The sequence below is a fragment of the Oncorhynchus masou genome, chromosome 32, assembly GCF_036934945.1.
Source record: "Oncorhynchus masou masou isolate Uvic2021 chromosome 32, UVic_Omas_1.1, whole genome shotgun sequence".
Classification (NCBI taxonomy): domain Eukaryota; kingdom Metazoa; phylum Chordata; class Actinopteri; order Salmoniformes; family Salmonidae; genus Oncorhynchus; species Oncorhynchus masou.
This window is the reverse complement of record NC_088243.1, coordinates 13,375,046-13,390,377: the sequence shown is the minus strand read 5'-3', so window position 1 is coordinate 13,390,377 and position 15,332 is coordinate 13,375,046. Positions and strand designations below refer to the sequence as shown.

General features: G+C 45.8%; 1 protein-coding gene across 1 annotated transcript; it reads right to left on the bottom strand.

The window, feature by feature from the left end:
• Positions 1-5,884: 5,884 nt before the first annotated feature.
• On the bottom strand, positions 5,885-14,480 carry LOC135527150 (stAR-related lipid transfer protein 9-like). Its single transcript, XM_064955792.1, has 8 exons — positions 14,420-14,480; positions 14,195-14,272; positions 13,914-14,004; positions 12,833-12,884; positions 12,594-12,719; positions 12,319-12,401; positions 12,166-12,227; positions 5,885-6,122 (listed from the first exon to the last, which is right to left on the bottom strand). The coding sequence occupies exons 5-8, from the start codon at positions 12,637-12,639 to the stop codon at positions 5,885-5,887; spliced, it is 429 nt and encodes a 142-aa protein (XP_064811864.1). The 5' UTR covers positions 12,640-12,719; positions 12,833-12,884; positions 13,914-14,004; positions 14,195-14,272; positions 14,420-14,480.
• Between the last annotated feature and the right edge of the window lie 852 nt (positions 14,481-15,332).

The following is a 15,332-nucleotide window of genomic DNA, read 5'->3' as shown; positions in this document are numbered from 1 at the left end:
GACATTGAAGAACATCCCATTGGCAGCAGTACAGGCTTGTTGATGTATTCAGGTTTCCCTCGGTTGTTCAATGCCAGACTTAATTGGATCTCATGGCTTTTAACGGTGAAAGATGCTGCACCAGAATTGACACTTGCATTCGGTGTAATGACAGAACAGCCAGAAGCATCCTGACCCTTGTATTCCTTTGCATCAACATCAGTTATTCCATTTTTCAGTTGCACTGCTCTCATGTTCTCTTGAAAGCTCTTACTTAACTGGGACTCCGAGGAGATCTTTGTCCTATGGTCTGGATCATTCTCTTTACTTATCAAACTTAGTTGATTCATAGAATTTAATTTGATGGAAGTAGAGTGTCTGAGAACCTTTCCTTGGCTCACATTTGCCATGTCTGTCGTGTTGTCCATTTTTAGAATCTCAGAATCGATACAAGACTTTTCTGATGTTGAACAAGAGCCTGGCTTAATGATTACCAGTGGATCATCAGCTATTTGATGATCCTTCACTGCTTGTAGACCTTTTGGTGAATCGCATTTGTTAGGATTGCTTGTTGGCAAGGCATTAAGGATTTGACTACTTTGACTGTCCAGTTCACTGTTACTGTTGTCTCCACCCCCATCTATAAATGACATCCTCATATCCTCCTTCATCGCCTCTGAGATTCGGTGGTCTGATGTACTACAGTTACTGTCGCCATGGTGATGTCCCAATCTAACATTCTCTACTTCTCTTCTCTTGCTTTCTGAGTTTAGCTTTTCACCCCGCCCTTGAAATTCTCTTTCTTCAACTTGTTCTACTTCTCTTCTCTTTTCAATAACGTCCTTCTCTCCAAAAGGAGACTCTTTATGGCCACCCGTGTCAATGCTTTTATGGCCACATGGAGAGAGATTTTCATGGGATATGTGCACAGACACTGACATTGCTACTAAAGCAGAGGTATCTGGTTGGAAGTGACCTTCATTGCAGCTCAGATTTAGTTTAAATGAATCGACTGCAGAGGAAGTTTGTTTGTCTTTTAATTCACTGGTGTTATTGTTGTCATCTGGTGAAATAACTTCCTGGCTGTTCGTAGCATTGTCTACTGTAACAGTCAAGTAGTCCCCTCCGTTGCTCCTCTTTGGAATTTTAAATCTGCCAATGAAACTGTCCTGCAGGCCTTTGTTCTTCTTTATGGAATTTTTACAAGACACTTTGAAAAACTCATGCTCTGGCAACACACAGTCCTGCTCTGGCAACACACAGTCCTGCACTGGCAACACACAGTCCTGCTCTGGCAACACACAGTCCTGCTCTGGCAACACACAGTCCTGCTCTGGCAACACACAGTCCTGCTCTGGCAACACACAGTCCTGCTCTGTGACTTTGGCTTCAAGCTTTTGCAGAATTTTAAACTCACTTTCAAGTGATATGTCTTTGGTATTGCTTGCTTCGCAAAACTCCTCTTCTCTGACTTCTTCCATGTCTCCATCTAAATTGCATAGTTCATTATCTCCAGAATAATTATTTGGGGCACTTTCGATGGCAGGTGTCTCATTCAACATCTCACTTTCAGTTTTAGGGTAAGTTAACAGACTGGCTTTTGACAGATGACTGTAGGTAGACAAACTAGTATCGGTGTAGTTTGTTAGGTCTGCTACTCCCACAAATATCACTCCTGGAGATAATGTGACCTGCTGCATCTGAGGCCCATGAAAAATGTCAGCCTCCATTGTTGATGTTGATGGCTTGCATTGAATCTTATAGTCAATGGTTGGAGCACATGCAGATCTATGTGAAGGAAGCTCTGCTGAGACATCTCTACTTTGATTTTGGTGTAAACCTGGATCATTAATAGATCCCTTCAGCAAACCTTCTGAACTGACTAACTGACGTTCAAAATAGCCCTTACAACACACCGCCTCATGATTCAATGGCATCATCAAATGAAGCGGTGACATTTGGAGAAGCTGAGAATCAGGGAAATTCAAAGAATCAGTTGAAACCCCAAGTCTTTGTTCCTCTACTGGAACATGTATGCCCTCTGTGCTGTCGGTTGATGCAGAGCTATAGGATCCAGTGGATCCAAATCCACACTGACAGTCAGACAGATCCACACTGATGGGGCTAGGACTACTGTTGAGGTCCAACGCACCATGACTAAATACCATCCTCCTCCTCAACACGGCAGAGTCCCTAAGGATCCTAGGACTATCTGCTGCATCAGTGTAGGACCATGCATCTGTAAGCACTAGCGAACTCTCTGCTCCCCCCACACTACAGCTGCCCAGAGAGCAAGGGCTGCTGGTCAACATGGTGTGGACATGCCCAAGCTCTTCACTCAGCTTTGATACAGGGTCCCTACACCTGGGTTCTGTTGCTGGCTGATTCTGGTACAGTGATTCCCTGGTTGCGCTGGTTGCTTTATAGACTCGTGTTTTAGGACCACTATCATGGCTCCAGGAAGCCTCTGCTGGCATTTCATTAGGTTTCCCAATGTCTTCTTTTCCCTCTACAGTTGGCTGAATCTCAGACGCCATGTTTATAGTTTTTACAATCGAGGGATTGAGACGACCCCTCACCACAGAGTGACTAGGTACTACCACAGTCCGTCTCTGTGCAGGCCTGGCTGCAATATGCTTCCCTCTGCTCTCCATAGTCAGTGAGTCCTTCAACATCTGACTGTCTTCACTCTCTCCTTCGCTCTGGATAGCCTCCTCCTGCTTCAGCTGCTCTGCCAGGGCTGTAGCGTAGACTGAGGACAGGGAGTCCACAGAGAACAAGCTGTCACAGTCTGAGGAGTGGTCACCCTCCTCTTCCCCCTTTTCTTCTTCCTCACCGTCATACTTCTCCGATCCTGCCAGTCCCAATCCCTGCGATCTCTCCACCCACCTTAGGGTGCTGGTCTGGTTCATCAGAGTCTCTGCACTATGCCACCGTCTTTGTCTCCACCCACAATCATGTGAAGGATTCTTCTGATCAAGGTCCTCACATGAGACAGCTGTTTTCATCGTGCATTTCTTCCTGCTCATCTTGATGCCTTCTACACCTCGCTTTAGTTTCCAGTGAAATTGGCTTGCTGTTTTACCACTAGGCTTGGTCCCTCTGCCTCCAATATTCAACCCTGATGGTGGTTTTCTAAATACCCTGGCTAGCGGTGTCTTTATCCCAGGGCCGACTGAGCGTGATAAGACCTTCTGGATCGTTTCCAAGCCTTTGCTACTACCACGGGGACGGCTCTTCACTCCCTGACATGAAGCCCGCTGAGTCTGACTGATAGATTTGCTTACTGTAACTGTTGGTCCCTTTATGATGACATTACTGCTTGACTGTAGGGTCGCTCCATTTGGTGATGGGTTCTGATTACATTCAAGAACAAATTCAAGTCCATGTTTAGGAAGCAGTGGTTTCCTCTCTGGTCTTTCATGGCATGGCGGCTGAACTAGAGCCTCCTCCTTCACAGGCGGCCTGAGGTTCTCTGAGGAACTTGCTCTACTCCTGTACCCATGCACCTGCCTACTGTGTTGTGTTCCTGAGGAGAATGTGTTGGAGCGACTCCTTGTCCTCTCGCGTGGAAGACATTCATCAGACACCCACTGTCTGGAACAGATGGATCCAAATGTCAGTTCAGATAGTCTGTTTCTCTTCAGGAAGTGGCTATTGGGGAAAACAAAACAAAGGATAAGGACATTATCATTTACAACATAAATATTAGCTTGAATAAATATCTATGTGGGAGACTAGCCTACTTGTGCTGACCTGAAGATTGGGGTGTGTTGGGGGTATAAGCGGGACAGCAGGTCTGATGAGACAGAATGCCTGCGCAAAACAGGTTGATGTCCTCTTGACCTTGAGGGGGACCCCAGGCCAGGAGACACAGGGCTCTCTTGTCCAGGTGGCAGGGCCTTCTCTAGCCTCTGCAGTTCCCTCTTAGCGTCCAGTAGATGGCGCTTGCGAGCGATCCTCTCCAGCTGGTAGTGCAGATTTTTGCATCGAACATGGCTCTCGGCGCACCGCAGGGTATGATGTCTTGACAACTCTTCCTGAGGCACCTTCTTCCTGTATAGAACCACTTTAGAGGGGAGAGCAACTCTTTGATCACTCTCTTCATCAGAACCTTCTGAATCTTCCGTTAGCAGGCTGTCTAGGATAGGAGCTGGTATAGGATCAGTTGGTATAGGATCAGTTGGTATAAGATCAGCTGGTATAGGATCAGCTGGTGCAGGATCAGTTTGTATAGGATCTGTCTGTATAGGATCAGTCTGTATAGGATCAGTCTGTAAAGGATCAGTCTGAATAGGATCAGTCTGTAAAGGATCAGTCTGTATAGAATCAGTCTGTATAGAATCAGTCTGTATAGGATCAGTCTGTATAGGATCAGTCTGTATAGGATCAGTCTGTAAAGGATCAGTCTGTAAAGGATCAGTCTGAATAGGATCAGTCTGTAAAGGATCAGTCTGTATAGAATCAGTCTGTATAGAATCAGTCTGTATAGGATCAGTCTGTATAGGATCAGTCTGTATAGAATCAGTCTGTAAAGGATTGGTCTGTAAAGGATCAGTCTGTATAGGATCAATCTGTATAGGATCAGTCTGTATAGGATCAGTCTGTATAGAATCAGTCTGTATAGAATCAGTCTGTAAAGGATCGGTCTGTAAAGGATCAGTCTGTATAGGATCAGTCTGTATAGGATCAGTCTGTATAGGATCAGTCTGTATAGGATCAGTCTGTATAGAATCAGTCTGTAAAGGATCAGTCTGTAAAGGATCAGTCTGTATAGGATCAGTATGTATAGGATCAGTCTGTATAGGATCAGTCTGTATAGGATCAGTCTGTATAGGATCAGTCTGTAAAGGATTGGTCTGTAAAGGATCAGTCTGTATAGGATCAGTCTGTATAGGATCAGTCTGTAAAGGATCAGTCTGTAAAGGATCAGTCTGTATAGGATCAGTCTGTATAGGATCAGTCTGTATAGGATCAGTCTGTAAAGGATCAGTCTGTAAAGGATCAGTCTGTATAGGATCAGTCTGTATAGGATCAGTCTGTATAGGATCAGTCTGTAAAGGATCAGTCTGTAAAGGATCAGTCTGTAAAGGATCAGTCTGTAAAGGATCAGTCTGTATAGGATCAGTCTGTAAAGGATCAGTCTGGATAGGATCAGTATGTAAAGGATCAGTCTGTATAGGATCAGTATGTAAAGGATCAGTCTGTATAGGATCAGTATGTAAAGGATCAGTCTGTATAGGATCAGTCTGTATAGGATCAGTCTGTAAAGGATCAGTCTGTATAGGATCAGTCTGTAAAGGATCGGTCTGTATAGGATCAGTCTGTATAGGATCAGTCTGTATAGGATCAGTCTGTATAGGATCAGTCTGTATAGGATCAGTCTGTAAAGGATCAGTCTGTAAAGGATCAGTCTGTATAGGATCAGTCTGTATAGGATCAGTCTGTATAGGATCAGTCTGTAAAGGATCAGTCTGTATAGGATCAGTCTGTATAGGATCAGTCTGTATAGGATCAGTCTGTATAGGATCAGTCTGTAGAGGATCAGTCTGTATAGGATCAGTCTGTATAGGATCAGTCTGTATAGGATCAGTCTGTAAAGGATCAGTATGTAAAGGATCAGTATGTATAGGACCAGTCTGTAAAGGATCAGTCTGTATAGGATCAGTCTGTACACTAAACTCCTGAGTTCCTCTTTCCTCTAAGTTTATAGCTGCCAGGCACTGCTTCTCTTGTAAGATCCACTGCTGGACTGAAGGCAGATAAACAGAGCATATTTAACATGCACATACAAAAAGTGATAATTTCCTTGTATAACTTAATTGTACAGAGACACATATAATAAATAAATATTTAAGCTATTCTCTCAAAGTATATCCTATGTATTTAGCACTGTAGCCTATATTTAAGTAGAGGTGTACTCACTGTCAGTGTGTCGTTGTCTCAGATGGGCCTGTTCTCTCTCTAGATCTCTAACCGCTCGTCTCTGTTCAGTCTGGATTTCTTGGCGTAGACACTCCACATACTCCCTCTGCTCCTCCACGCACCGCAGCTGGTCCTCAACACACTGCTGCCTGGGGGGAGGCTCCTTACCCTCAGCCTCACGGTCACCCGTCTGCCCTTGGACTGCCTCTCCTCCAGCCCTGTTCACATACAGATACACAAATAATATTTCACACATATATGACACAGTTATACACAATTATACTTTGAGGTAGACAAGAGAGATGAACATGGGCCTCCCGCTGACTTTTTACGTGGCTCAAGTGGTGTTAACCAAAAACGTCTTTGAGAATGTTTTCTACATCCAGTCACAGGGCACTGCACTGGGGTCCCCATTCCCACCGAATTACGCACATTTATTCATGGGGAAGTTTGACGATTGGTTTATAATGTTAATACATTTTTCCCCCTTTTGAAATGTTGGTTCTGCAACATTAATGTTTTTTTACATTTGGAGTGGGACATATGAGCAACTGAAAGAGTTCAGACTGTACATTAATTTCAGGTTGCCTACTATGAAATTCACTCTGGAATCCAATGAGGAAACTGTTTCTTCTTTGGATGTACTGGTTAGCAAAGACAATGGACTTCAGACCACTGTATCGCCAGAAGACAAATATAAACAATCTTCTGCATTATTCAAGTTACCCTCCGTCTACTCTTTGTAAGGGTTTTCGTCCTCCTCTTCAGAGGAGGAGTAGCGAGAAGGATCGGAGGACCAATGCGCAGCGTGTCCATAATGTTTAATCAAACACAACAGAACACTGGAACAAAACAGTCCCATGTGGTAACAAACACTGACACGGAAGACAAACACCCACACCTCAAAAGTGAAACCAGGCTACCTAAGTATGATTCTCAATCAGGGAGAACGATTGACAGCTGCCTCTGATTGAGAACCATACTAGGCCGAACACAGAAATCCCAAATTATAGAAAAACGAACATAGACAACCCACCCAACTCACGCCCTGACCATACTGAAACAAAGACATAACAAAGGAACTAAGGTCAGAACGTGACACTCTTAGATAATAGTCTACCTTACAGCCAGCTGCTGAGGTTCAGAAGAATATGTATTGCTGATAATGAATTAGAAAAACATGCCACCACCTTGTGCGGTCGGTTTGCCTCCAAGGGTTATGATAAGAAGTTGTTGGATAAGTGTGTTTGTAAAGTACGTAATGTTACACGGGACAGCTTATTGACTCCTTAACCTGCCCCTCCTAATGATCAGGCTACTGTCTTTGTTTTCTACGTATTTCCCTCCCTCTCAGGCTGACAAATCCTCCATTAAAAGCATTGGCATGTTCCGTGTATGGAGCCCTCTGTGGGCGGGGCTTTTCAGAATATCCCTCAATTCACATTTAAACGTGCCAGAAACCTAAGGGAATGTCTGGTAAGCTCAGAATAATATGTACCCCCATCAGAATTGTCTATCTACCCTCCCCTCAAGCAATTTTCCATGTCATAATTGTGTGAACTGTGATGCAATAATCAAGGGAAAGGAAAGAAATGTGGTAGAATTTCCTTTAAAATGAACATTTGTGGTCTATTTACTGAAGTGTTTATGTGGCTATTATGTTAAAAAGTGTCAGAGACAATTGAAGGTAATATTATTACAGAACACAAGAGCAACATCAGAACAGGTGATGAGAAGTCCCCTGTAGTCAGACCAGGTGATGAGAAGTCCCCTGTAGTCAGACCAGGTGATGAGAAGTCCCCTGTAGTCAGACCAGGTGATGAGAAGTCCCCTGTAGTCAGACCAGGTGATGAGAAGTCCCCTGTAGTCAGACCAGGTGATGAGAAGTCCCCTGTAGTCAGACCAGGTGATGAGAAGTCCCCTGTAGCCAGACCAGGTGATGAGAAGTCCCCTGTAGTCAGACCAGGTGATGAGAAGTCCCCTGTAGTCAGACCAGGTGATGAGAAGTCCCCTGTAGTCAGACCAGGTGATGAGAAGTCCCCTGTAGTCAAACCAGGTGATGAGAAGTCCCCTGTAGTCAGACCAGGTGATGAGAAGTCCCCTGTAGTCAGACCAGGTGATGAGAAGTCCCCTGTAGTCAGACCAGGTGATGAGAAGTCCCCTGTAGTCAGACCAGGTGATGAGAAGTCCCCTGTAGCCAGACACTTCAATGCGGTCGGACATGATGTGTGTCAACTGAGGTTTCTTGGTTTAGAAGTCGTACAGCCATTTAAGAGAGAAGGTGATCGAGAAAAGTTTCTGTTACACAGAGCGCCATTTTATATCTATGTCTTACAAACACAGATCCCTAGAGGCTTTAATGAAGACCTCCTGTGAGCAACGGGCGCCCTTTTTTTGCATATTATTCTTCATTTGAAGCTTTCCAAACGCTGCCGGAGTCTTCCGCCGCAACGCATACGTTCATTTTGACCTCTGCTGCAAAACATTTTTACATTTAAGTGAAAGAATATTTCAGTGAGTGTGTTTTTTTCCCCTTTCTTCCAATATTTGCCTTTTAATCTACAAACATTTGAGCTGAGCAAACCAAAACGTATCTTTCTATAGGAGGAGACAATAGAATAGAGATATTAAAAACCTAGTTCTGATCATTTCTGTCAGGATTTGGCCAGGGTTGTTCCGGGTTTTGGTCACAAGATGCCCCCATTGTGCTTTTTGACCTTATGTTTTTTCCCTTGATTCCCATTATTATTTGCACCTGTGCCTCGTTTCCCCTGATTGTATTTAAACCCTTAGTTTCCCTCAGTTCTGTGCTCTGTGTTTGTATGTTAGCACCCAGCCCTAGTGTTCTGTGTATTCTTGTCGATTCCGGTGGACGCTCTTGTGGAATTCTGTTTTTGTTTTTGAGTATCTCTTGAGGCTTTTTTGTGCTATACCTACCACCTTTTGGATTTGCCATTTTGTATTGAAGGACTTCTCCTTTTTACTTTATTAAATACACCGTCTTAAGTACTGCTGTGTCTGCCTCATCTTCTGGGTTCTGCTGACTATTCGTGGCTCAGTTGGTTAAGTGACTGTTTCTCACTCTGGAGACCCAGGTTCGTAACCGGGTCCTGACAGAAACACAGAGCCAAAAATGAACCCAGAGGCAGCCAGTTCCCAGGACCTTTTTGCCATGCTGTCCCACCACCAGGAGACTGTCCAACGCCACGAAGCCGCCCTGGTTCAGCAAGAGGCCTTAATGGCTAGACATTCTCATCTTCTGTCGGAGATGCTGACTTCCATTAAGCAAATATCTGATCGTCTTACCCCGGCAACAGTTCCCGTCCCAGTACCTCAGATTCACGTACCCATGGCAGTTAACCCCCTGGCTGAACCTCGTCTTCCACCTCCCCAACGGTTCTCAGGTGATCCAAGTGCTTGTAAAGGGTTTCTCACCCAATGTTCTCTCTCCTTTGAGCTACAACCCTCGTCGTTTCCCACCGACCGGTCTAAGATCGCTTATATCATCACCCTGCTGTCGGAAAAAGCCCTGGCCTGGGCTACTGCTGTGTGGGATGCCCATAGTTCCTGCTGTGCCAGCTACTCTGCCTTTGCTGAGGAATTCAAACGAGTGTTTCAAGGCCCAAGCAGTGGTTCTGACTCAGCCAAACAGCTCCTGACTCTCCACCAAGGTTGGCGCAGCGTGACGGACTATGCCATCCAGTTCCGCACGGTGGCAGCAGCGAGTGGTTGGAACAACGAGGCGCTCACGGTGTGCTTTCTGAAAGGCCTTTCCGACACTATCCAAGATGAACTGGCCACTCGGGAACCACCGGACAATCTCGAGTCCCTGATCAAGTTGGCCTCACGCATTGACCAGCGTCTGAGAGAGAGAGAACTCAACCGTAGACCTCTAGCCCCTATCAGTCCCAGCTCCGAGTCCCCACCTTTATCCTCGCTGGCTCCACCGGAACCCATGCAGATTGGATGCATCTCCCAGGCTGAGAGAGACCGCCGGATGAGGGAGCGACGCTGTCTATATTGCGGCAAACCGGGCCATTTCCGTTCCACGTGTCCCGGGCTCCAGGGAAACGCTCTGTCCCGTACAGACCGGGGGAACTGTAACGGGAAACATAACCTCCTCCCATCCGTCCAACTCCCGTCTGCTCATTCCAGTCACCCTCTCCTGGGACAACCACAAGCTTCACCTTCAAGCCTTGGTAGACTCTGGAGCCGCAGGTAACTTCATGGATGGTGTCTGGGCGAAGGAGAATGGCGTTCCTCTGAACCTCTAAGTGAACCCATGAGGGTCACTACATTGGATGGAAGCCCTTTGGGATCTGGACTTGTCACTCATGTCACTACCTCCTTGCGACTTTCAGTTTCACAACACCAGGAATTGATGAACTTTCATTTGATCTCCTGTTCCGAGTTCCCTCTCGTCCTTGGATACCCCTGGCTTCACAGCCATAACCCTCACATCGACTGGTCTGTGGGCACTATCAAGCAGTGGGGTCCTACGTGCCAAGCTACTTGTATTTTCCAGAATTCCCGAGTTCTACTCCCGAGTCTTTAGAATCCATCGACCTGACCCGAGTTCCCGAGTGTTACCATGACCTCAAACTGGTGTTTAGCAAACAGAGGGCCACCATGCTACCACCCCATAGACCTTACGATTGCCCCATCGACCTGTTTCCGGGCACTTGCCCCCCCAGGGGTCGGATCTTTTCCCTATCTCCACCCGAACGAGCTGCTATGGATACCTACATCAAGGACGCTCTGGAAGCAGGCCTCATGCGTCCATCCACCTCCCCGGCGGGAGCAGGGTTTTTCTTTGTGGCCAAGAAAGACGGTGGATTACGTCCTTGCATCGACTACCGGGGACTCAATGCCATAACCGTCCGTAACCGTTACCCACTACCCCTCATGGCCACAGCCTTCGAGCTGCTCCAGGAAGCAGTTGTTTTCACTAAGCTTGACCTGCGGAACGCATACCATCTTGTGCGGATCAGACCTGGTGACGAGTGGAAGACCGCTTTCAACACGCCTACTGGTCACTATGAATACTTGGTGATGCCCTTCGGCCTGACCAACACCCCAGCGGTGTTCCAAGCGCTCATAAACGATGTGCTTAGGGATATGCTTAACATATTTGTGTTTGTTTACTTGGATGACATCCTCATCTTTTCGAGCTCCCTTCAAGAACACACTAAGCATGTCAGACAAGTACTCAAACGCCTCCTGGACAGCCATCTGTACGTTAAGCCGGAAAAATGTGAATTCCATTCATCCCGAGTACAATTCCTGGGATTTGTAGTGGAACCCGGTCGAGTCCAAATGGACCCCAGGAAGGTAGGGGCGGTAGCGGATTGGCCCACCCCCAAATCCGTTAAGGAAGTTCAGCGTTTCCTGGGCTTCACAAACTTTTACCGCAAGTTCATCAAGAACTTCAGCTTGGTGGCAGCCCCTCTCTCAGCTTTAATCAAGGGTGGCAATGCAAGGTTTTTGTGGGGAAGAGAAGCTGAGACGGCCTTCCAAGCACTCAAGCAGCGCGTTCTCTCTGCTCCCATCCTGATACTACCGACTACGGATGAACCATTTGTGGTGGAGGTAGACGCATCAGAGGTTGGTGTTGGAGCTGTCCTGTCTCAGAGGGGTGAAGACAAGACAGTCTTAAGTACTGCTGTGTCTGCCTCATCTTCTGGGTTCTGCTGACTATTCGTGGCTCAGTTGGTTAAGTGACTGTTTCTCACTCTGGAGACCCAGGTTCGTAACCGGGTCCTGACAATTTCCTCCAGGTAAGATCCCTAAAACGGCCATCATCGCAAAACACTCTTTTACTGGCTCCTTGGCAGAGTTTATATAGAGTTCCTGTTGTTGAGTTTAATGTAGCATCCTCTACTGTAACCAAGCAACGGCCAAGCCTTGCATGTCAACAACAAGTTGTGATTCCATGATTCCTCTCTCTCTCTCTCTCTCTCTCTCTCTCTCATATAAATAAACAACATGTATGAAGCATTCACCATTTTATCCCTTGCACCTCCACCATCAGTAGGTTGTACTACAAAGACTAGATATCAAATATGTATGCAATGGGTCTACTATGGGAGCTCAGCAGAAACAGTTGGCTCAGCGTCGTCCCGTTTAGGGGAGGGTTTGGCCAATGGGGCTTTACTCAGCAGAATCTTTTCAGCACATGTGTAGTGAGCAGAATTCAAAGATGCTCCTGACCTGTGATTGTCAGTGGTTGGTGGTGAGTTTACATTCAGTGTGTGTGTTTACCTGGAATCAGAGGTCAAGGCTTGAAAATCATTGTAGCTGCAGTTCAGTGCACCTTCACTGGCCTGTCAAGTGGATAATATGAGTTATCAATCAATCCCCCCAAAAATCAGGAGCTTCTTCACGATCACAACATTACTGGTCAGTAGCACCCACCCGTCTCCGTTCTCTCATGACCTCAGCCTCTGCTGGGTGGTTGAAACGGAACTTGTGGACACCTCCAAGTGTGATCAAGGTCCCTGAAGATAGAGAGAGAGAGATACAAACGGAAAAATTGACGTGGATGTTGAGGCCCAAAGCGCTCGTCTAAATGCTGCTTTGTGTACTGTAAGTCATCAACTGAATTGTCCCTGTCAACTGAAGTGTAACGAGAAAGAAACTCTTTAACCTTAAACGATTAAAACGTGTGTGAGAGCCAGGTGAGGGCCTACCTTGTGCCAGTTTGCAGGACTCCGTCACCACCCTGTCTTTGATCATGCAGACAGTCCCTGGCAGTGGCCTCAGGGTCACAACCCCAGACTGGTTCTCTATCTCACAGGTGGTGCCGCCCTGGAGGACTGGAGAGGAAAGACATACCACAAGGACTCAAAAATAAAACACACATTTGAAGTTGCAATTCTCCGCAAAATACATGTATTGCATGCGCAATATCTATATGACATCTGCCTACCTATTTGTGATTCAACCAGTTTGTCCTGAGGTCCAATCCTTGTTACCCCCTCCTACAACAGACAGAGGGCAGCCAAGAGTTTTGGATGACAGAGAATTGAAAAAGTGGATTGTTGAGGGGGGGGGGGGAATCAACAAACCCACAGTTGGGTTGAAATAGGTGGGTTGAGATAAAATGACTAACACACAGTGTTCTACTATGTCAAAATATGACTTCCACAGAACTCTGGTGTCAGATAGCCTAGCGGTTAAGAGCGTTGGGCCTAGTAACTGAAAAATTGCTGGTTCAAATCCCAAAGCCGACTACGTGACAAATCTATCGATGTGTCTTGAGAAAAGCACATAACTGCTCCTGTAAGTTGCTATGGATAAGAGTGTTTGCTAAATGACATGAATATTTCTTTAAACTCTGACCCCTACACTTAGGCTACCTGTCAGCAAAACAAGTATTTGTTTATCAAATGCTATCTTGTGGGAAAAAAGGCTATATTATTTAACTACAGGAACACTATGGATTCCCAGGTGGTTTCCGCTCTTTAAATACAGTGGTATAATCGCCACTAAAGACCTTCTAGCCGCTGTGAGAATCAGGACAGTCGTAGCTACGTCCCCTGAGCGCCTCACAACGGAATGCCTCTTATCCAATCACATTCAGCCATTAGAGAAGTGAAAACACCAGGAACGAGGGAGAAACATGAGAGAGGATGGAGTGAGATGCATCTGGTACAGCAAGCAGAACAGAGAGAAGGAAGAACAGAATGATAGAAGGTGACCCGGTGCTGAGTACGTCCCGGTCCAGGGTAATGAGATGTGGTAACAGGAAGTGGATGAGGAAGTATGTGTTAGTATCCTAAAGTGTGTATTGTATATACCCTGAGGTGATAGAAGGTGACCCCAGTGCTGAGTACGTCCCGGTCCAGGGTAATGAGATGTGGTAACAGGAAGTGGATGAGGAAGTATGTGTTAGTATCCTAAAGTATGTATTGTATATACCCTGAGGTGATAGAAGGTGACCCCGGTGCTGAGTACATCCCGGTCCAGGGTAATGAGATGTGGTAACAGGGAGTGGATGAGGAACCCACCCCGGTCTCTGTTGATATCCACACTGTACTGTTCCAACAGCTCCTTCCTGTCCCGCCAGCTCTCTGACCAGTCCTTCGTCAGCTCATCCACCTGGAGGATGGAAGAGGATTGATTGATTGGTTTGAATGAATAGAAAATACATGTAAAGTCCTTTCAGCTGGAGACAGTAGGTTCAGGTATAGTAGAGAGTAGTGATGTCAGGAAAGGATAAAATAAGTAAAAGTGGAGAATACAATGCTGGAGCAGCATCAAGTAGATATCTAATATATAATTACTCTACCTTTAGTTCGTTCTGCAACACGATGTCAGACAGACTCCCGTCTCTCTGATCACTCAGAGAAGAGCTAGGATTCCGTTGCTACCATGGAATTAAAGGAGAAATCATACATTTTGGTCAATTTAGCAAGACAAATAACATGAAGGCAGTTAGCACTAATAATCTGAAATCAAAAGCAGGTGATCTCAGATGATTCCATTCCTAATAATAATCCAGGACGATAAGTACCATCTGGAAGCTGAGAAGTGTACTCTTCAGCCTGTCTATCTCTTCACGTAGCTCTCGGATCAGCTTCACACTGGCATCCTGTAGAAAGACATCACTTTTCATCTGAAAACGTTTCGCTACGGTGTCCCCAACTGAACAAATTCAGACCTCACAGTAATAAAAGGCAGTGGATGACATGACAAGGCAATGGCCCCACAAATACAGAACAACATCTCCAGAAGCCTTACCTCATTGACCCTGGGCTTGTTGACGATGTTCCTAGCGTGAGCAGCGTAGCGCAGGGTGCTGAGAGTCTCATCGTAGCTGCTACTGGATGGGGACACAGCTGCAACAGACAGGGAATCACATTTACCACTCTAACAATAACACTACAGCCATGACAACCTCTGTGACTCAATACTGTAACAATAACACTACAGCCATGACAACCTCTGTGACTCAATACTGTAACAATAACACTACAGCCATGACAACCTCTGTGACTCAATACTGTAACAATAACACTACAGCCATGACAACCTCTGTGACTCAATACTGTAACAATAACACTACAGCCATGACAACCTCTGTGACTATATCAACAACTACTATTGGTCTGGAAAAAAAGACAATGTCCATCTTATAATTCCAAAGTCCAACAAACATTGGCACTATTACATCAAATAAGCATTTCACTGTAAGGTGAAGATCACCTGTTGTATTCGGCGCACGTGACAAATAAACTTTGATTTGATCAAGTACTTCCCTCTAGTCCCACTAGTTTACACAAATGTGTTTAGCCAATGTTTGTGACTGGATAGTCTCGCTTGCCAGACTCAGTGGCAGTGTTCCACAAGGCAGTTGTAGGAAGAGACTACAACTCACTGGCGATCATGATGGTCTTAGCGTTTCCTCCCAGGCTGTCTTTGAGGAG